Genomic DNA, 22490 nt, shown 5'->3' with positions numbered 1-22490 from the left:
CCTCACCTGTCTTCCTTCTGGGTTACAGCATCTGGGTCCTCACGCTAGAGCACCATGACAGTAGATCTTTTAACCCAAACAGCATGCAGGCTTTACAGTACCACATCGTATTTTTCCTGATCTATAAAGGACAAACTACTGATATGAGAATTATTTATGAGCATTAAAAAGGTTGAACCTCAGTTTTCCTGAGCAGCTCATAGTAAAGGCCTTAGGATTGTAGCAAAAACTTCTAAAGTTAAAGGTAAAGTTTTCTTTTCATCTTTAAGTGTAAACAACTTTGCCATTCTTCACAGGAATGTGCATAAATGTGCACTGTCCCCGTTCAAATAAATATTTAACCCGCCTTGGGGTTAACTGTTGGTAGATTTGTTTCATAACTTTGAGTAACAAGCAATCTGCTTCCTCATTTATTGTATCTGTGGCGACGCAGAAATTCAGGCTTCAGCCTGTCAGCAAAATCTACAAACTGCTGAAAATCCACCAGATTTGACTTAATAGTTTTTAAGCACAGCTTTGATTTTTTTTTTCTTCCTTGTATTAAATGTTCTGCCTTCTTTAAGCATCAGTAAGTTGATGACCTGTCATGAATCAGAATCAGAAAGCCTTTATTGTCATTGTAACACAAGAAACTTGTGACAACGAAATTTCTGGTGCTCTCCAGCTGCTTAAACAATAAAATAGATAATCTTCTAAAGAACAATAAAATTGAGTTTAACTGGAAATATACATATGTACAAAGCTACATAACTATTCTAAATTGCATTATAATGCACTGGGAATTGACCTGTGAAGGTGGGGATGCTCCAGCGTAGCTGTGATGTGGCTGCTGCCGCGTCATTCTCCCTGTTTCTCTGTGGCTTTGCTGTTTGTTTTTACCTGTGGCGCCAGCTCTCCGTTGGTGATGATTTTGGCAATCAGACTCCACTTTCTGTTGCTGGTGGCATTGTGGATCATCTTCTTCCTCAGCAACTCGCCCACAGACACGTACTGGAAGCCGTAGCGCTCAGCGATCTTCAGACTCTGCGTTCCTTTGCCGCTGCCAGGGCCACCTAAGCGCACAGGGAGGGCTGTTGATGTTACAGGGAAGATTTTGCGGCGTGCTTGTCAGTGTGAAAAATGATGCGTGTGGGCGTGCTGGCGTAGGCGTATGTGTGCATGTGCTGGAGAAAGTGTGGCTATGCGAGAGCTAAGAGTGTTTGTGCGTGATGCTGCTTGTGTTTGCACAGGGATGTGACTGGACTGTGCAAGTGTTGAAGAAAAAAGCAGGTATGTGTGAACCTCCCACATCTGATAGCAAATCATCTCTTGTCACTGCGTTGAAATGAGGGATGAAATGCTAAGCGGTAGAATGACTTAACATTTCACAACTGCCAGGAAGCAGAATAAGAAGCATTAAACTGTAATTTAGTAAAATCTCCCAACTTTACAAAATCATACATGCAATTATAAGATATTTGTTTGTATAAATGTTTGTTTAACTGCAGGTAAAAGCCATCCTGATTGAAGCTTTAGTGTTTGATATATCTTTTGCGGCATTTCTGCAGTCACCATGCAAATGTGAACGAATCTCTTCTGGTTAAAAGCCAGACTTAGAAGAGATTATCAAGTGAGCAAGCTGTGTCATTGGTAATTCACATCAAAACAGTTTTTGCATCAGAATACTTTTTCAAGATCAAGAAAAATAGGAGCAAATCTTTGCTAATAAATCTGCAAAGCACCTTTGTGTTGTGTACTCATTGGAAATGCAGTCATTTCTGTACATAACTGTTTAGTAAGTATGTATAGTAAGTGTTCATACATCTCCCCACTATTTTCATTTTTGAAAATATTTGAATTTACGAGGCTTTGTTGAAACCTATTTCACCCGTCATTCACAAACAGCTCTTCTTCTGTCTGCAGCTCTGCAGACAGTCAGACAGACAGACAGACAGACAGACGTACAGACAGTCAGACAGACAGACGTACAGTCAGACAGACGTACAGTCAGACAGACGTACAGACAGTCAGACAGACAGACAGACGTACAGACAGACAGACAGACAGACAGACAGACAGACAGACAGACAGACAGACAGACGTACAGTCAGACAGACAGACAGACAGGACACGACTAACGTTGTCCTCAGCTGGTGTTTTCCCCCTCTCTGTGACAGCAGGTCCTTCACCCCATCTTCACATGTGACCACTTCCAAAAAGAATGTCGGCCTGTGGCTTCAGAGGTGTGAGGAAACCTGCACAACCTTCTGCCTTCGCATTCAAAGCCTAACAGGAGTCTTCATTTGTTTGGCAGGAAAACAGACAAGCTGAAGTTTTGCTGCCCCTTAAAGTCTGTAAGAAACGTATCTGAGGGCACAGCTGTGCTATACATGTCAAGACTGTTTGATACCAACAGCAACTTAACAAGCCACAAGAGGAAGGCGCACCCTGACATTCTTGGCAACTACGACTAACTTCCATGTTTTGTTCTATTAGACCAACTTTGTTTTGTGATTCTTCAAACTGGTTGACTCTTTAGACTGGGATAAATGCAGGTTTGTGCTCAGTTGAGACGCATAATGGGACTGACCTGGAAATTGTGTGAAATTTGGCCAACCACAGCAACAACCCCATGCTTGTAAAATCTGTATTTGCTCTGCACATGGCTGCCACAGCATTCTCTGGAAACAGTAAAAAACTGCAGTTTTAAATCTGATCTCACACATTATTGTTATTTTTAGTCGGGGTGTAGGGAAAAATCGAGATATTACATTTGGCAGTACTTTTATTGATTTAAAATGCAACCGCGCAGCGGCTCTTGCATGGAGCCTCTGCAAAGCGGGCCAAGGTTCTGCAGAACCTCCCAGCAATAGATACTAGATGAGAGACCTGATGGATCAGAGTGATGTGTACAAATCGGAAAAAAGGCCAATGTGGTGGCGATGAGCAGTGAAATCCGTGTTTACTTCTGCGTGTGATTAAGTGAAGCTGCAGCTGCAGAGCAGAGAAATAAAGCTTCTTAGCCACATTGAAGCGTCTCCTTCATCCTGTCATGCTGCCTCATCATCATCACTTTATAGTTTCTAGAGAGAATTTATGTTTTTTTCCCCCTTCATTTTTTAAGCACCTGTTCAAGCACTGTTCATGCTTCTGAACCGTCTAGAAGTCCTGGAGAAGCTACATTTAGCAATGTTGGAAGCAAAAAGCACTTTATTTCCCCAATCATACTTTAAAAACCTCATTGGTTAAGGAATTTTCTTTTATTTTTCTGATACTTAAAAACCTTTCATTGTAAAAAACAGATAATGTTGACTGTTCCCTTAAAGAACAAATATTTCTTGATTTACCAAAATAAAAGCACTATGAATTTGCTTATGTAAAAGCAACTTGACAATGAGATACAACAGCAGTGTTTAATATTGTGATCATTAACTAAAATGAATGTCACCGTTTTATCACAATGAAAGGTGTATTAATATTCAGGTAGAGGGTTTTTTTTTGAAGTCACACTCTTAAAAAAAAATGAAAATGTGTTCTGGTACAATATTGCGATACATATCGTGAGACGGGTATGACTTGAAACTTCGGAAATAGTGGGGAAAATTAAACTTTACCAACTGATTTCAACTGCTCGGGGCAGCATACAGATGGTTATAGACTATAACTTCCAGAATTAAACAAGTCTGGGCTTTGGATCGCATACTGTCTGCGTGAGTGATCTGCCGGACTCAGGAGAACCGTGTCTCCCAGTAGAACTGTGTGGCTTTGTGACGGTGTGTGAACTGGCGGAGGCAGCTTTTTAAAGCAGAAATGCAGCGCAGTCCTGAGAAACCGTGTAAACAATCACGTGGATCTGTGTTACCAGTCGTGTCCCGACAAAATAAAAGCTGATGTTATTCCCACATATTTACGTGAAGTCAATATGCAGATTGCAGCATTTCCCGCATGGATTTTTGTTCATCCAAGTCTAAATGTTGTTAGCACGTGTTATCCTTCTCCTAACCCTTCTTCCAGCTTCGTTTCACCACAAAATGAGCACTGACCACACGGATTAAAAATAATTAAACAATAATAAAGGCATGTTTAGAAGATCATCTCGCTCTGTGTAGCAGCACCCCAACAGAACTCAATATTTCTTGTGTGGCGTATGTAAACGTTTGTTATAATCGGAAAAGGTTTTTCTGGGACCACATTTGCAGTTCAATTATAATCCGATCTTTGATTCAATCAATTTTGCACATGGAACTGCAGCTACTTTAAATTAAGTAAACATTTCATGAATTTGTGCATTAGGCTGTGCAGATGGTTTAGCCTTGCACAGAGAAATAGACTCCATATGATCCAATTCAATTTTAAATAAACATCATAGTGACATGTTGCATTGGCTATACCGCTGTCGAGAGAAGCAAAGAAAAACTCATGAAGACGTATAAAGCAATCGTGTCTTTTGCGAAGTTTGGTAATCTTTGACCTCATCGGCTCCCAACGTCTTCCTGACCTTTCGTGTCTTTACTCGTCTCTCTGAAACGGACAGACAAAGGTCTGCCTGTGATCCTCCACACAAATCACAGACGATGCCATACGGTTTTTCTCTTTAAAATGAGCCGCAGGTCATTTACAAAGAAAAGATGGGAGCTGCTCTTTTGTTCTGAGCACAAATATCAATTTTTCACTCCAAAGATAGTTCAAAAAATCATGGAGAGTGAAATGCAGTTTGAAACCTGTACTGAACACCATACTGCTAACATGTTAAAATAGTATTTATTTTTTATTTTCTTGCTTGATTTAGGAAAACTCAAACAATTAGTTTAGGTGGACTTCATGAAAAACATTTCAAACTTTTCTGTAGCCGCTGTCACTCGGAATAGAAACTAATGAATGTGTTTGACAGGTTAACGCAGGTCTGTCAAGGAAATCAGATTAGAGGTGCGTGAGTGTCTCACACAGTGAGTGACATGCAGCCAGATCCACCCTGCTGATACACAGAGGCGGGGCTATCTGTAAAATACCAGGAAAAACACAAACACGCACACAGAAACACAAATTCTGTCACTCCAAAAGCCAGACGTGTTTTCTTGGCTCAGTTATGCTTTTTTTTAACCTTGGTTTAACTAAAAAGGGGCTTTCATTAGCCAAAAACAGAAATCTGTGATTAAAGCAGGAGACTCCAGTCACTGTTTTGAGCAACATTTACTCTCACAGATAAAATCCTGACTGCTGATTGTTATCTAATGGAGAATGTCGTCAAATGACCGGAGCTTGATAGCCAAGCAGGTCAAAAGCTATGAGAAGCATTTTTCTCCAAGCTCACCGCTCTGGTTGGTGTTTTCGTGTGTGCCTCACCAATGACGAGGATGACTTTGGGCCGTGGTCTGCATGGGTCGAACACCTCGTATTCCTCTATGAGCTCGGCCGTCTCTGACAGGTCGGAATCGCTCTCGATGGAAAACTGGCTGATTGGAGGGAGGCGGTCGTAGCGTCTGTAGGGAAAATTGGGGCTTTCGGGCAGCACTGTCACAAAGATAAACAGAAACACAATTAACTGAGCTCAGGATGTCAACATTTTAATGCGCAGATGTTTTTATTGTTTCTACATTGGCCCTTTAATAGGTAGATTAGTGCTGACAATCATCTTAAAGATAAGGGTGCTTTTATAAAGACATTTTGCATGTTTTAGTTTAGCAATTTTAAGGCGTTTCAGCAACATTTTTTATTAAAATTAAACATGTATTCTCCTGCAGGAAAATATCAATCACATTTTTGGATTTCTTTAATGAATTTTGTCACAAAGTGAGAGAAAATTCAAGTTTTGGAAGCAGCCTTTTCCCTTCCATGGAAGATGATTAGATTAAAAAAAAACTACAAATAATTTTTCTCAGTGTTCTATTTTTTTTTTTAATAATTCTGACTTTGAATAAGTCAGAAAAAGTGTTTTAAGAAAAGAAATTTGAATTTCTCTTAGCCGTTTTTTTTTTATGTTCTGCAAATATTATTCAGGCTTCACATGCAACACATGAGCAGTCAGTTAACATAAGGAAACTTGACTTTGGTTTGCAAAATATAAGCAAACTTTGTATGATGGGGCTTCTGCACAGAGCTTCCTGCAGTTGGATTCTATATCTGATGAACTAAGACAGCTTTTGTTGTTCTTCCTGTTATTAGTAATTAACTGTGAGAGGCAGCACAGCGTTGCTCAAAGATACTATGATCGTGTCTGTTTTTAAACTAAAACCTGCAGAGTTTATTTGAGAAATTTAAGAGCTCGGCTGCCCCTGTCTTGGATTATGAGCATGCAGAATTTACTTCACATAACCACAAAAAACAAACAAAAAAAGACTCTTATCTTGTTGGGTTTTAAAGTTTCTTCCTGTTTGTATTTCAGAAACAATCTCTACATTTTGCAACTGTGGAGGTTCCTGAAAGTGACAGTGTCATTTCCTTCTCAGACTTTAGGCACTTTCTATCAGCGTCTAGTAAAGAGGATTTCACATCAGCACTAAAGACTTTTCTTTGAAAGAGAACAGATCATTTTAATTTAAATGGCTGCAATTAGCAATGATTTTTTATAACTGAATAATCTGCAAACGTTGCTTTTGAAGCTTATGAAGCTTCAAACTGACCTTCAAAACTGGAGTTGTTTTGATCATGGAGTTGATTCAAGTTCAAAGGGAATTCATAGACAAAGCTTTGTGTATGGTGGCTAAAACTGGCAATGAGAACCTGTTCGTGCAGCACCCTTTATTAAATACACAGAATATTACAATAAAAAGAGGCAGACATTTACCAGTCAGGATTTTTTCTACGTGAAACCTTTTTACAACTATCTCTGAAATTATTTGACTGAAATTATTTAGGGTGTCTTCAGACTAGTAGAATCATTTGGTCCGGACCGAGTTCTGGAACTTGCATTTGGTCTGTATTCAGACTGCCGGCAAGCAAACTTTCTTGTTCCAGACCAAAGCCTGCAAACCAAAACACGTGACTAAAGATCTCCTCAGTCATTGGCCAGGAATTATGAAAGCGGGGCAAAGTAACTATAGGCAGAAGAAATGGAAATCCTGCACTTTGCGGTCCTTGTCGGCATAGTTCATTATTCCAACTAGAGATTTCCCTCATCTCTTTGATAACACGACAACCGTTGCTTTACATTAGCTCATTTGTTGCTACTTTCCTCTATTTACGTCGGCTTTGGTGGCCATTATGGTTCAGTTATTCCGCTCCGAGGACGGATTGTATTCAGACTGAGGAATCTCAGAGCGAACCGAAGCTCAGTCCGATTGGAAACAAACCGAGACCACTCTGAACCATGAATCCAAGAGCGGTTCCAGGCCCAGGACCAGATATATATTTGGTCCCGGCCCAAATGTTCAGACTGAATATTTGTTTTGGATTATCAGGGGAAAAAGACTCTGCTTGACTCTAAGCGAACCAAATGTGTCCAGTCTGAACACTTAATTTGGTCTGATATAACGGTCTGATATTTTCTGATGTGGACGGCATCCACACACACACACACAACCGTAACACATGGACCGAATCACCACTACACTACCTGCACTTTATCTGTTCAATCTCAAACCCTCAATCTAAAGACCGCGAGTACCGGTACTTGTTAATACCTGTTGTGATGGTTTTACTCTACAATGTGTTTTTGTATTGCCAAAGCCCTCTAGATGAATTCAGACTGCATTTTGTCGCTGTGTATTTTCGACATGCAATGAAAATAAAGTCCAATTCTATTCTATTCCATTCCATTCTATAAACCAAGTATTTGTGTGGAATCAGTGCATTTTTATCTGTGATTCTTGTGCTGCCCTGAAAATAAATCTGAAAGAACTTTAACTGATCCCTCAACGGGGAAATTGATTAACATTTCATCAGCAAGCTCACACATTTTTGGATTTAATTGAAACTGTACGGCTATATCAAACAATGTGCATTGACTTAAGGTAAAAGGGAAGTGATATTGAGAATTAGCCACCACTTTTGTGTCACTTTTGGGCCTTCTCCACTGAGTCCTCCTGAGGAACAGTCATGCATATTTTAAAGACTGTGAATGAAAATGGAATAGAGTTTAAGGTTGGGTCTTGTTTTTTTTGTCATGATCTTTACAGGTTTAGGCTTACCAAGAGCCTCCACGATCCAGACTCCCCTAGATGATCAAAATACAGCTGGGTTGGCCTCGTACCTGCCCTATACTGAAGGCTACCGCAGGGCTGGATAAAGAAGAAGACAAGCAACTGATGGATGTGTGCTTGCTCCTTCCTCATAAGTCTTTTTTTTTTTTTACTGGATTTAAAGTTTAAATTCTGGATTAAATGGAATTTATAAATGTTGATATGTGCTGATGGGTTTCTCCACTGTCACAAGGTTAATAGGAGGAGGAGGGATGATGCATTCTGGGCAATTTGCTTGTGGATCACATAAATACAAGCATGGATAAACATTTTTTCCTTTTGGAATGACTCTTAAACTTTACATAAATGTTTAGGTTTTGAAGGAGAAAGCTGGAGCATGATGGGAGAGAATCAGAAAATTAAACAGAAAAGTCACTAACCCACTAAGATACACCGGTGTTACTTTTTTATTAGAATCTGTGTAATAAAGTATTCTGCATGCACATGGTTTTTGTTATGCTCGTAAGAATAAAACTGCTTTGTTTAGTGACTCTGAATAAATAAAAAATCCAAAAATGTAGAAATTCCCATTTTTGACCAACTGGAACAAACCATAAGAGGCTTTTTACTTTGTGTTGTTGTGCTGGATCTTCTCACCGTTTCTGAAGAGGGACCTGCGTGACTGGCCCCCATTGAGTGGAGGGAGGGATTTCTTCTCCTGGCCCACAAAAGTATCCCAGCGCACCTTCTCTGGCCCTCCAAGCTCCCTCGCCTTTTTCAGACAGCTTTCTAAGAAGTCGATGGGGTCATCGGGGCGGTAGTACATCAAACCTGTCAGCAGACTCTGGAAAAGCAGGAGAAGATGAATTGAAGAGGCAGAAAAGAGAGATGCTGGCTTGGTCAGGGTGGCATCTTTGTTGTGATGTGTTATTGTGTGACAGTGCAGCAGAGCTGTGCAGTTCGCCCTAATGAGTTGAAGTTTCCATGTGCCATAACTTGCTGCCTTAGAGCAAAACATCTCATTTTGACGAAGATCCATGAAATTAGACTCTGGTCTTGCTGATCCACACTGATGCCACAAATCCAGGAAATCCCGCAGTCGGGACGAATATGAGACTTAAGTTTGTCTGACATTTGGCCTCAATGTTTCAAAACACTTCCTTCCTCTGAGACGGCCGTCTTCATCACCATCCTCTTCATCAACAACCTGGCAGCACAGACCTGTGAGCAGCTCCACGAATGAACATACAAACAGAAAACAATTGCTGCTGCTGTGATGATGACATGATGCTCCATTGCCTAATGTAATTTAAAGTGACAGTAGATAAACAGCACTGATCACTTGCATACATTAGCTGCAATACACAGAGGATGAGGATAATTAAAGGGAAGAGCTAATTACTAACCTCTTCGGTAAATAAATATATTCCGTCAACATTCTTCAAATTCCTCTGAGCTCTGATGAGTCCTCCACCTTTCTTAAAGTGAATCTATTTAGACTGTCACTTATGTTTAGTCATGACATGAAACTTTATAACTTTTTGGTCTTTAAAAAAAAGTATGGAACATATTTTTAACTCTTAAAAATATATTAGGCTTTGTCAGTAAATTAAAATAAATTAATTTTATTAGGAAAAAGGAACGCATGTTTTTTTTAAATTATTATTTGCAAAACAAATACCAGAAATGCGGGTTAAAACATTCTCCAGAAGTACCAATGCCTTAAAATGCAAAGCAATTCTTCATCATTTCAGCTCTCATCCTCCTCAGACACAGAACATAAAAGACAGATCATTTCCTCTCAACCTGTCATGCAAATTTCAAATGCATTATGTCGGTGGAAACAAACATCTCTCTGTTTTTGGTCATGTCAAAGCGCGCGCCGCGTCTCTCACCTCAAACAGCTGAGGTATCTCCCGCCGAGCGAGATACTCCTTGGCATCGTTGGTATTCATCTCCGGTAGGATTTCCCCTGAAATCACAACTTATCCGAAGGGGCTTCTTTCTCAGATGCGTCGGTGCCGTGAAGCAATCTTTGGTCAGTCACCGATCAGCTCACAGCTCTTCTATGGGCGCATTTTTCCCTCTCTCCTGCGTGGACCTTGCAACTGGATTCCTGCAGGCGATTCCACTGCACCTCCTCCTCCTCAGTTCGGATGCGTAGCTCGTCCGTTTCACCCACGGAGCGTCGCTTCCAGTGCGCACCGTCGGCAGTGAGCGCGCGTGTCTGTTCTCGCCTTCCTTGACAAGAGCTCCGCGCGGGGTGTGCCAGAAAGCGCACGCGCCGCCTCCACCTGGCCTTCAATTAGCGGCAGAACTTTAGTTACAGTTATTCTAAGCTTCTAAGGTTCTTCATCAGATATATTTTTGGTTTCCCTATCAGTTCCCTCTCCCTCCAGTTAACTTAATCAAATAAGACAAATAATAAATGTATTTTTAAAATGACATCGGATATTGAATTGTCAACAGCAAAATAATCATGCAGGACAATTATATTTATTTTTAATTAATTAATTTTGTTGAGGAAACAGTTATGTCCTCCTGGTGATTTTAGGTTTTTAATATTTTTGTTCGCTTATTGACAACTAGCCTATACATTCAAGTTGAAATTTCCTCCTTTTATTACGCAGTAACTGGGTTCAATGCACGAGTGCATGGTCAGTCATTGGGGCTAATTTTCATAGATTACAGACCCTGATAGTAAAAAAACATACGTGAATTTTTCCTCCTGAAAACTGCTTTTGTTTCCATATTCTAACATCAACCCGTGCACTGTCAAGCGGCAAGGTGAGGTTACAGAGAAAGCAGAGGATGGGGGGAAGGATGAGGGGTTTAAAGGAGTACATAGTCCAGTAAAAGCATCCAGCTGTTTGCTGGAACTGATTTTTCAGTTTGAGCCATTTGTGTATAATCCCACGTCTAACTTTACTTACTTTACTTTTTTTCCCTAAAAGCTTCACGTTTAAGCTCGACTCTCACTCACAGGTTTTCTTCTTCAAGAGGTTTAAAAAAAATAGAATAGGAATCTGGTGACTTTCCTTTCTACACCACTTTTCACTCAGATTTGCTGCTGATGGCATTTAACTAGAAAATTGAATTTTTGACACCTTTGTAAGATTTTTTATCAAAGCACTGATGTCTTTATATGATGATCAACTGATTTAAGCCTGAGGCCTGCTTTGTATGTTTTTGAAATGTGTTAAAGGCACAAAGACAACTGAAATAAAAAAGAAAAACAGACTCCTTGTTAGTTTTGAGAGCAAAAAGGGAACCAATAAGAGTTAATCCTCACACTTTTTGAATCAACAACATGTATAAAAACTTGATGCCAAGAAAAACACGACACAGAGTAAAGGGAAACATAATATATGTAATATAGTTAGTAATGTAACAACTGTTCTGGCATGATTGTCTCTGTGCCCACAAAGCTATTCATGGAATGACTGACAGAGAAGTTGTTCTCTTCATTTTGCCTTAAAATGAAATTATTTTCCTGTTCATGTATACTGTCCTTTAATGCAGAAAGAAATCACCACCAATTCTATCTTCTAATGACCACAAATAGCCCACAACAGAACTTCAGAAAATGTATCACATTAAAGTTAGTCAATTTGGACGTAGTATATCATATTTTTTTTTATGATTAGTGTTTATTATTACGATTTGTTGCACATGCCACATTTAACAAACATATTTATTCTCACAACATAACAACTTATTGCCGTACAAAAAAGAATTGCTTAATTTGGCAAATTAATTTCCTCGTTGTACTAGGTATACATGTTTCAATTAGTTGTGTGGTTCATGAATATTTCACTTCAGTGTGGTTCTGCCTTGAGTTTTGGTTTTACTTTGAAACAGCTCTTACCGGAAATGTGAACTGGGCGGAGTCTGTGTCATTTTACTTCCTGGATGTCCCTCAGTGACAGCGTAGCACGATGAAAATACTCACTTTATTAAGCGTGTTCGCCCCATATTTATTTACGGACAGCGTCAACATCGAGGTGAGTATTTTATTTGTCACACATGTTTTAAAATATTGTCAAATTTGTCTAATACTCTTTAATATTGATCAGACGTGGTTGTTACTAGCTTGCGGTGCACGCTGCTATCATGTCTTTGTTTGTAGCTGATTAGCTTCTGTAATAGCTTTATTTTTCCCTCGGTTTACTTTGTTCAGAACAGTGCGGGGCAGTTCTTCAGCAGCGGTCACACGAACAACTGGGCAGTTCTGGTAAGTTTTTTCCTCCAGCAGCCGCACAGGTCTGGAAATGATGAATGAATTAGGATGAGATCACCTGACCCTCATTGTCTATCTATGCATACACAGGTGTGCACGTCAAGGTTCTGGTTCAATTACCGACATGTGGCCAATACTTTATCTGTGTATAGAAGCGTTAAGAGACTCGGCATCCCAGACAGGTAAACAGAAGTACATCATCATGCTGTTTAGCAGCAACTATTAATCTATTTTTTAATTTCCAGTCAAAGTGTCAGACTGACCAGTAACTCTCAGAACACGTGTGTTGTCATGGGAATACATGGGGAAACATGAATGAACATGAATTAACATGAATGAAAATGCCCAGGGTGTTGATATCTTCTTTTTCTCCATTTCTTTTGTTAGCCACATAGTTCTGATGCTGGCGGATGACATGGCCTGTAACCATAGAAACCCCAAGCCCGCCACCGTGTTTAGCCACAAGAACATGGAGCTTAACGTGTACGGAGACGATGTGGAGGTGGACTACAGAGGATACGAGGTCAGAGCACAACACAAGTTGTTGTAATATTACCTAAAGCAGGGCTGCCCCGCTCTGGTCCCTGAGATCCACCATCCTGCTGGCTTTTGAACCCTGCCCTGCTTGCCGCTGATCTAGCTGTAGAACTCTGGGTGGTAAAGGCTGAGGATCAGGGTTAAGCAGTTTAAAGTCTTTCAATGAGCCAACTTTTATTTTATTTCTTCCTGAATATCTCTTCTATCTTGGTTATTAGCTGTAAATTTAAACATCTTCACTTGTATCAGCCAAAACAGACCATTTCAGATGGGGATCTCCTACCTTTTGGCTCCAGAACCAGACGTGGCTCCTTAATCCTTCTATTGTGTCTCTTCAGCCTTGAGGAAAAATATTTGAAATGTAAATAAAACCTTTTTTTTTTTCTTTTTTTGAAGTTTTGGTTTAGTTCATCTCGGTTTGGATTTTTAACATGTGATTACAGAGCAAAATGAGGGTGAAATGTTGAATCTAGGTTCAGAGTGGTTTTTCAGACTTAGTTCAAAGCACATATTCTGGGGGCCGGTTTAGCTCGTGTTGGTTTGCGGCGCCTTCCGTCCGTGAAACTAGGGTTGGAATCCCGGCTGCTCTCTATTCCCTTCTCTGCTGCTGTGCCGGTCCCAAGCCCGGTTGGATTGAGAGGGTTGCGTCAGGAAGGGCATCTGGCGTAAAATCATTGCCAAGTTAACCATAGGACTCATCCTGGAGGGAGGGTTGTTTCGCTGTGGCGACCCCTGATGGGAGAAGCCGAAAGTGAAAGAAGTTCAGAGCACATATTCTGCTGAACAACAGCATCTAGTTGCTGTTCAGAGACAAAGTTCCTTAAGTATTAAAATGCATTTAAATTTATAGATTTAAAAAAGTGGATTCTATACCAATGTTGTCATTTCAGTATTCAATGGCAGAAGGAGAAAAAGGATGGAGGTATGCTCAAGTCATGATAGAAAATGTAATGGTTGCCTTTGCTTTGTTGCGTTTTCAATACAGGTAAATTTGCTTCATTAAATGACACAGGATGTACTTTATTTTGAAAGTAACTCATGTCCTGCTGTCAAAACAAAAACATCTAAAAAATGTCATTACAGTGTCAAATTATCTAATTAATCACAACTAATTAATTACAAATTCGCGTTTAAAAAAAATCACATTAATCTAATTGTTAATCATATATATCCTCCTCTACATGGATGACATCAAGCTATATGCTAAGAGCGAGCGTGACATTGACTCCCTGATCCACACCACCAGGATCTACAGTCCAGACATTGGGATGTCATTTGGGCTCGAGAAATGCAACCGGATGGTGACAGAGAGAGGCAAGGTAGTCCACACAGGAGAGGTCTCACTCCCAGAAGGAACAATAGCAGACATTGAGGACAGTTACAAGTACCTTGGAATTCCGCAGGCAAATGGCAACAAGGAAAGCTGCAACAGCTAAATACTTCCAACGAGTTAAGGCGAGTCCTGAGAAGCCAGCTCAATGGCAAAAATAAGACTCGGGGTCACAAGGAAGGTGGGAACTTGGACCATCTGTCCCCTACCCCGTCCCTGGAGGGGGGTACCATGCCCTCGGTGACTGTGTCCCTTGGGTGCTGGCTTCCTGAACCCGGCAGCCCTCTCTCCAGGGATCCCTTTGCTCTCTGGCAAGACCAAGAGCCGGGGATCACATCACATCTGAGCCTGGGGGTGTCCGTGTCCCTGTGGTGTGGGTTCTGGTCCTTGCCCCTGAGCGCTGGGCCTCGCCAAATTTCCAACTTTGGCCGGGCCTGGAATAATAAGATGGACAAAGGAAGAGATACAGACCCCGGATGTTAAGACACGAAAGCTCCTCACCATACATGGAGGGTTCCATCCCAAATCCAGCACCCTAAGACTGTATGCCAGCCGCAAGGAAGGAGGCCGAGGACTAGTGAGCGTAGAAGCCACTATCCAGGATGAAACATCCAAGATGCATGAGTTCATCAAGCTCAAGGCCCCAACTGACGGTGTGCTCAGTGAATGTCTCAGGCAATGGAGAGCAGAGGACACAGTGCTGGAGGACAGATCCTCATGGTAGGACAAACCCCTGCATGGGATGTACCACCGGACCATAGCTGAAGTGGCTGATTTCAAGAAGTCCTACCAATGGCTAGAAAGGGCTGGCCTACATGACAGCACTGAAGCGCTCATCCTGGCAGCCCAGGAACAAGCGCTGAGCACCAGAGCGATAGAGGCTCAGATCTACCACACCAGACAAGACCCAAGGTGTAGATCTACCACACCAGACAAGACCCAAGGTGTAGATCTACCACACCAGACAAGACCCAAGGTGTAGGCTGTGCAAAGAGGCGCCTGAAACAATCCAGCACATAACTGCAGGGTGTAAGATGCTGGCAGGGAAAGCATACATGGAGCGCCACAATCAAGTGGCTGGAATAATATACAGGAACATGTGTGCAGAATATGAACTGGAAACCCCAAGGTCAAAATGGGAAACACCTCTGAAGGTGGTAGAGAATGAGAGGGCAAAGATCCCGTGGGACTTCCAAATCCAGACTGATAGGATGGTAATGGCGAACCAACCAGACATTGTAGTGGTGGATAAAGAACAGAGGAAAGCCGTTGTGGTGGATGTGGCAGTGCCAAGCGACGGGAACATCAGGAAGAAGGAACATGAGAAACTGGAGAAATACCAGGGACTCAGAGAAGAACTGGAGAAAGCATGGAAAGTGAAGGTGACAGTGGTGCCTGTGGTAATTGGAGCACTCGGGGCAGTAACCCCCAAGGTGGAGGAGCAGCTACAACAGATACCTGGAAAGAAAAAAGCTGGAAGTCTGTTATTGTAAAAAATACTTCTTAAAGCCTATTTTTTTTGTTGTATTTTTATCTTTTACTGTGCCACAATTTCATGAATGAAAATACCTCAGAATGAGGCGTTTCACAGCAATTATGTTAGATCAAAAATAGATTAATTACAGGTCATAAGTAGTTAATCGCACAAAAAAGTAATCGCATGACAGCACTAATTGTTGTTATAAATAAAAATGTAACACTATTATATTTCAATTACTGAAAACACTTAAAAGCTACATTAATGAACAGGTTAATGGCCAGAGAAACATAAATATTGTGTGTTTTATTTCAACAAGATGGTGGGACTTTGTGGCTCTCGCTGGGTTTTGTTCTTTTAGAAATGGGCCTAAATGGCTCTTTGGTGTCAAATAGGCCTCCACAATAAATCGCAAATGTATCGTTATCGCGATATTGATCACTGATATCGCATATTGTGAGTTTTCCTCATATTGTGCACACCTAGTGTCAAAGGTCGCAGACCCCTGATTTAAGATATTCTTCTTAAGTCTGAGCTGCACATAAAGATTGCACCCAAAGGTCAAATCTGTTTGTCTTAGGTGACCGTGGAGAACTTTCTGCGAGTTTTAACTGGACGACTGCCCCCCAGCACTCCACGCTCCAAACGCCTCCTTTCTGATGATCGCAGCAACATCCTCATCTATCTGACAGGTGCATAAAAGAAATATTTACCTCTATAACTCTATAATAAGTAGTCCTATCTATTTTTCCTCTGAATCAAACTGCGTTGCATTAGGTTTCTGCCACTGGCCTTTTGTGGTGCTTTCAGGCGAGCGTTCCTAACGGCACCAGAGGAAGAAGGCTGACATTTTCCCAAATGCTTTTAGTCTACATTCTAATGAAGGTGCCACAGTTGAATGTGTTTCTAGGAAGATATTTAGTAGAATATGGCAAAGTGCGAAATGTATTTTGTCTTGTTATTTTGTTAATTTGCAGATAAAAGCCAAAGCAGAAGCCTTTCTCATCTGAATAATGATAGTTATTGTGTGAAGCTTTGCCTCCACTCTTTCCCAAAAGGTTAAATGGTTTGATTTAATCAAAGGTAATTAACTTCCTAGAAGAATGCAATGGTGGTCTCTTCTCTGTTGTTCTGGCTGTTGAGGTTTGTAGCTCACGTGACAAACACAGCAACTCTGAATAATTCTGCTAACATGCAGATATTTTGATTATGTGGGAAGAAAGTGCAAACACTTCTAACCCCTAATCCTGAGCCCACGGGACAGGTGGCAGAATAAAATTTTGAATAGCCCAAAACCGAATTCATGTAAAGACCAAAACTCTTGACTGACATCTGCACACATCCACGAATGACGAACGCAAGACGCACTTATGAATTACGTATATCACGCGTGGATCCGGAAAGACAGAAATGTCATCCTTGCACAATGTGCAAATTGTATTTGTTTTGGTTCTGTGCTTCCTTCTACGTTTATCTTGATTCCATATTCTGCATGTGCTTGTAACACCAGGCCACGGAGGGAACGGCTTTCTGAAGTTCCAGGACTCGGAGGAGATCAGTAACGTGGAACTGGCAGATGCTTTTGAGCAAATGTGGCAGAAAAGAAGGTAAATTAACTGTAAAGCAGAACTTAGGGCATGTATGGAAGTGACATTAAAACTGTTTTATTTAATTGAAGCTCCACCTAAATACAGCTTTCTTTTCTCTGATAGCCAATTAGATGTTGCATTAATCTTAGATCTTAGAAGTTTGGGAACAGTTGATTTTGCTCCTGCAAAATCAACTTTTTAAGCTTTTCAGTGTATTTTAATGTTCATTCCTTACAAAAACAACCCTAAACCAATATTTTGATCAATTCACGCATTTCTGAGTATTCTTCTAAAAGCCTGCTTTTCTGAGCACCAGCCCCTCCCAACCCACGAAAACGAGCAGGTTCTCACATTGTGACATCAGAAAGTGAGAACCGCCCCTTTCAGGAAGAGTCTGTGCTGCCAGCCCCGCCCCCTGGCTATCACGCTCGCCCGCTTTCTCAGTGGAGCTAGCGGTGAACATCTAGATGCTTTTGTAAGGCTCCACAACCTGCAATCCATCTTCTCAAAAGTTTGGATGTTTGTTTTCGAGGGCGAAACACAGACATTTTTTTTTTAACTTTATTGTACTAAACGGAAGTACGCTACAAAACACAACTTTACAAAATAAAATTCAAATGCCAGGGGAGCATACAGGCCAAATGCAGACATGCCACCAAGGTTGACTCTAGGTTGACGTCATGAAATGGGCGGTGCCCACAAGAGGCAAAAGGCGGAGCCTTAAAGATCAAGTCGTCTTACGTCTGGGTAGGAAAAAGAGCTCCAAAAGTCATATTTCATTTAAGAATTGTCATTTAGCGTGCCAAAGGTAAACATATGACCATATTTATGGATATAGTTTACTCTGAAAGGCTTAAGAAAAGCAGAATTGTGGGCCCTTTTAAGCTTTTGTTTTTAAATTTTGTCGCCAAAAACTTTTCTTTACCAAAGAGGACATCATTTCTGGTCAAACCTTCTTGTTTGGGAAGGTAAAATGCAGCCTATAGTTAGAACCAAGTGGCATTTCTGTTACTGCTGTTTAACTGAGTGAACACTGAACAGCACGGCTTGTTTTAAAGAGCTGCTGCTGTCCACTCCCATCATTTCTAGGAGGAAGTTGCACAATTATCTCTGGTAATGACCTCGTTAAACCTTCAAGTGACTCCTGCCCATCTTGGGTTTTCACAGATTCACATGTTTGCCTCCTGCTATTGAGTAATGAATGATTACGGTGGTTTTATAGATGTTATAGATGAAGTTCAGGTTAGTGCTCACACAAAAAATATTCCAGAAAGATAATTTTAGAGGGTTCTAGAGCTTCTTACATCCATCAATGGTCTTTCAGCAGGTTTGAGGCTGCGGCCCGGTCAATCTAACGTTCATGTGTTGTAAAAAAAAAAAACTCTTGATAACCCTCTTCAAACAGTTTTTACAGCTCCTGTACATTTCACTTGTTTGACTTGTAAAGAGTGAGAATTGTCATTATGTACATTAGATCCTAATTTCATTTCTGGATGTGCCGTTGCGTAAATGTAATTTGTAAATCAGCAGTTATCAAATAAGCTGGCACCGTTCTGCTGCGACTGCCTCCATTCTCTGACAAACGATCAGCAATAACAGAGTGTCTACCTCACAGTCAGGCCACAGGCTTCCAGATAAAAGCTGAGTGACGCCAGCTTTGATGCTGATGTGGTAATCGCCGGATTGAACTGCCAAATTACTGCCACCTCCCTTCATTGACTCCAGAGCGGCTTGATTCAGTCAGCTGGATTGGATGGAAAGTCTAACCAAGAGACAAATGTTGCTGTGAAATGGTCTTTTGGAAGCAAAGGGGGGGTGCAAGTGGGGGGTGAAACAGTGCGTGGGAGTGTTGGCAAGATCGAACAGAGCTTTTGGTGTTACTTGGTTGCCTTGGTAACTGTAATATGAAGTATTTTTGAGGTTTGTTTCATATGCTATTGGCACAAAAGCCAAGTGTGCTTCTTCTTCCAGTTGTGTGTTTTCTTTTTTTTTATGTTTGCTTTACTAATTCCCACAATCCTCCTCTTTGTGTGTTTGTCCTGCAAAGGTATAACGAGCTGCTGTTCATTATCGACACCTGTCAGGGCGCCTCCATGTACGAGAGGTTTTACTCTCCAAACATAATGGCTCTGGCCAGCAGTCAGGTTGGAGAAGACTCTCTGTCGGTGAGTTCATTTCCCTCATCAGTAATGCCAAACACACTTTGTGTCCTGGGACATCAGAGAGCCTTTCACAGCAATCATGAGGGCCGGCGAGACATCTGACTCTCTCTGTTGTTGCATCAATACAGGGAATCGGATTAAGGAATGATATTCAACCAAAAATCCCATTTTCTAATTTAAAACAAAAACTTAAAGTAATGATTTAATAAAAATATCATCATTAGGAAATGTTGGTCATTTTTCTGGTTATGCCATGTATTTAAATGAACAAATCCATGTATGCAGATGTTCTTTTTTCTGTCCTGTAGCATACCTGGACTGCAGGGACCAGATTGGTTTTCACAATTCTTTTTCCTTAGTGCACCTTACAGCGTAGACTTGGTCCTCGCCACAAACCCACCAAAATGTGCTAGAACCCGGTGAAAAAGACCCAAAACATGATGACATCACAGCGGCAAAACAATGAATGGGGCCAAAAAATATTTCAGAATCCATTAACGGAAGCAAAACACACCTGTCGAAAATACATAAAGGAAGTTTGGAAGTTATTATGGGATGGCCACATGACCTACGTGGCAAAGCATAAAATTTGATTTGTTGACCTTTGACCTTAACAAAAGGCAAGAGTTTTTTTTTCATTATTGTTGTGTTGGAATAACGTATAGTAAATAAATGAAAAAAGGAAAACCTTAACAATTTAAGGAGTCTGTTAAGAAATGATTTAAAAATGTGTGAAAAGTTTAAGAAATCTGTTGTCCATGTTCAGTGTGGTACACACCATTTCACCAAACAGCAACGTGACTATTTGTCTCCCTTTAAATAGGCAGACTGACTGATTATGGGTTTGAAAACAGCTGTGATGTCAATTAAAGGACAGACCTGAGTTCATCATGACCCCCTGGGTCCGACTATATCCGATTTTTTTTTTTTTTTTTTTTTTTTTGACGACCCGCTTACATCATCTTTTAAAAGTGATTTTTGCATTTACACAATACAATGCTGAAACTATCAAACGTAGACGTTCTGAGGACTACATAACGTAGCAGCATTCCCGCCTTCAGCGGACCTGAGCACTGACCGCACGGATTTAAAAAAATTATGAGCGAGCAGGTCCTTAATAATAATCATAACAGTAATAAAAGCACATTTAGAAGACCCGTTTTGCATGGCGAAACCCTCCTTTTTGTTGTTTTTTGTGTGACTGCGGTTGTCATGGAGGCGACGCCTCCTTCCGTTGCTGCGTTGCCTTCGGCGCTCCTGGATGAGGCAGGAGAGGGGATGCGCGGGAGAGGAAAAAGGAGGGCTGCTCGGTCGGCTTATGTGCTCTCGCTGAGTTTTGAATTAGGAAGTGTTTGCAGACGTTGTGCTGTACTAACAGTTTGATCCAAGCAAAGAAATTAACGGCTTCTAGCCTGTTCCAGAGCAACGGTGTCCCGCTTGATTAGTTACCGTTTGCGTCCCGACCGGGACCGGACCGGAAATAACAGCGGTTTCCGACTACTGTCTGAAGCCTGAGGCTGAAAGGTAACACGCTGATGGGGCTCCAGCTGTCCTAGAACAGCAAACTCAGCGCACAAAAGCACCTTAATAAGTCATGTGATCTCAGTTGGTGGTGTCCTGAGTTGACGTCACTGACGTACGACTCGCATTTACTGGGGAATATCTGATTTGTCTGCTTACATGGCACACGCAAATGCACGTATCCGATTCATACCCGATTTATTTCCACATGAGTGAGGCCTGAATCCGATCTGAGAAAATCGGAATCCATGCGCTTTTGTCCTGCTTACACTTTCACGGTCATATCCGATCTGTGCCACATGAGAGGAAAAAAATCGGAATTGGGTCACTTGAACCATGCAGTGTAAATGCGGCCTTAGTTCTCAGTCTTTTATGGAGGTATCAGTTTTGTTCAGCCCCATTTCATGAGTTTGTTTTTTTAAATAATTATGTTAATCAACAACTCAAAAGTTATAGCTGATTTTTATTATTTAATTTTCAAGAAATTTTAATTTATTGTTACTTTTGAACGTTTCAAGTCATTTCAGTGAGCATTGTGGACTTTCTTTCTTTAACTGAGGGGTACCAACAATTTTGTCCACAACTGTATTTGCTTATGAGCATCCTTCCGTGTCTGACTCTTGTTGTCCACTTCACCCTCCAACCGCTAGTTGGCAGCAGAGCACACAAGCTATACTCCACACAAAACAACAGGAAGACTGCAGCCTGAGGCAGCTTTTTTTGTTGTTATGAGACATGAAATACTTAGTTTTTACTTGGGATGGATACCAAACAGAAACTCTTTGCCATGTTGCTGCCAGTAACATATAAAAACGTGGATTGCTGTGCTTTTCAGCAGCTCAGATAAATACGAGTGAAGGACGGCAGCGGCTAAGAGGCTAATGCGCTTAGCATCTGCTAAATGCTATCGGCAAAGCGGGCTGAAGTTCTGCAGAACCTCCAGCAGCAGATTCTAGTTCAGCGACCTGATGGATCAGAGGAATGTGTACAAGGCTCTGAAAAAAGGCCGACATTGTGGCGAGGAGCGTTGGTTTACTTCCACGTGTGAGAAGCGTGGCTACAAAGGTGCAGCAGAGCAGACTGATATGTAAACAAAGCACCTTGTCACATTAAAGCATCTTTCCGTTCTGTCATCCTCATCAGCATGCTGTATTGTTTCTGGAGAGAATCAGTAAACTGAATTTGACTATTTTATTACAATGAAAGACCTATTGAAATTCAGGTAGAGTTTTTTTTAAAGTCATATTTAAGAAAAAAAAGAGAATGTTTCAGTAAAATATCGGGATACGTATCGTATCGTGGGGCGCGTATCGGGATACGTATCGTATCGCCAGACTCTTGGCAATACACACCCAGTTGGAACGGCTTAAGCCCGTATTATTTAAGACACGATTGTAACGCTTACAGACCGAAAGTAAAGAATAGAGCACATGAAAAAGGATTAACAGGATAAGCTCTGTTATCATTTTTTTATGGCCGCTGGTTCTCCACTGAGTTATTACTGTGGTGTCAGCTGACTCAGAGAGTAGCTGGCCATC

At 41.1% G+C, this 22490-nt stretch overlaps 2 protein-coding genes across 2 annotated transcripts in view; one reads left to right on the top strand and one right to left on the bottom strand.

Moving 5' to 3' along the window:
- Positions 1-10334, bottom strand: part of ak5 (adenylate kinase 5) — a 107150-nt gene extending 96816 nt beyond the window's left edge. The window contains exons 1-4 of the mRNA XM_004078698.4: positions 9992-10334; positions 8754-8940; positions 5323-5490; positions 880-1052 (exon numbers count right to left, since the gene is read on the bottom strand). Of these exons, the coding sequence (XP_004078746.1) occupies positions 880-1052; positions 5323-5490; positions 8754-8940; positions 9992-10051 (588 nt within the window). The 5' untranslated portion in view covers positions 10052-10334. The remainder of the gene's footprint in view (positions 1-879; positions 1053-5322; positions 5491-8753; positions 8941-9991) is intronic.
- Positions 10335-11966: 1632 nt separating this feature from the next.
- Positions 11967-22490, top strand: part of pigk (phosphatidylinositol glycan anchor biosynthesis class K) — a 52450-nt gene continuing 41926 nt past the window's right edge. Inside the window, exons 1-7 of the mRNA XM_011486047.2 lie at positions 11967-12100; positions 12277-12330; positions 12427-12518; positions 12724-12859; positions 16261-16372; positions 17191-17287; positions 19317-19434. Of these exons, the coding sequence (XP_011484349.1) occupies positions 12035-12100; positions 12277-12330; positions 12427-12518; positions 12724-12859; positions 16261-16372; positions 17191-17287; positions 19317-19434 (675 nt within the window). The 5' untranslated portion in view covers positions 11967-12034. The remainder of the gene's footprint in view (positions 12101-12276; positions 12331-12426; positions 12519-12723; positions 12860-16260; positions 16373-17190; positions 17288-19316; positions 19435-22490) is intronic.

The sequence above is a fragment of the Oryzias latipes genome, chromosome 17 (genome assembly GCF_002234675.1).
Source record: "Oryzias latipes chromosome 17, ASM223467v1".
Taxonomy (NCBI): Eukaryota; Metazoa; Chordata; class Actinopteri; order Beloniformes; family Adrianichthyidae; genus Oryzias; species Oryzias latipes.
Note: the sequence above shows the minus strand (reverse complement) of the source record. Positions and strands in the feature narration are given on the sequence as shown.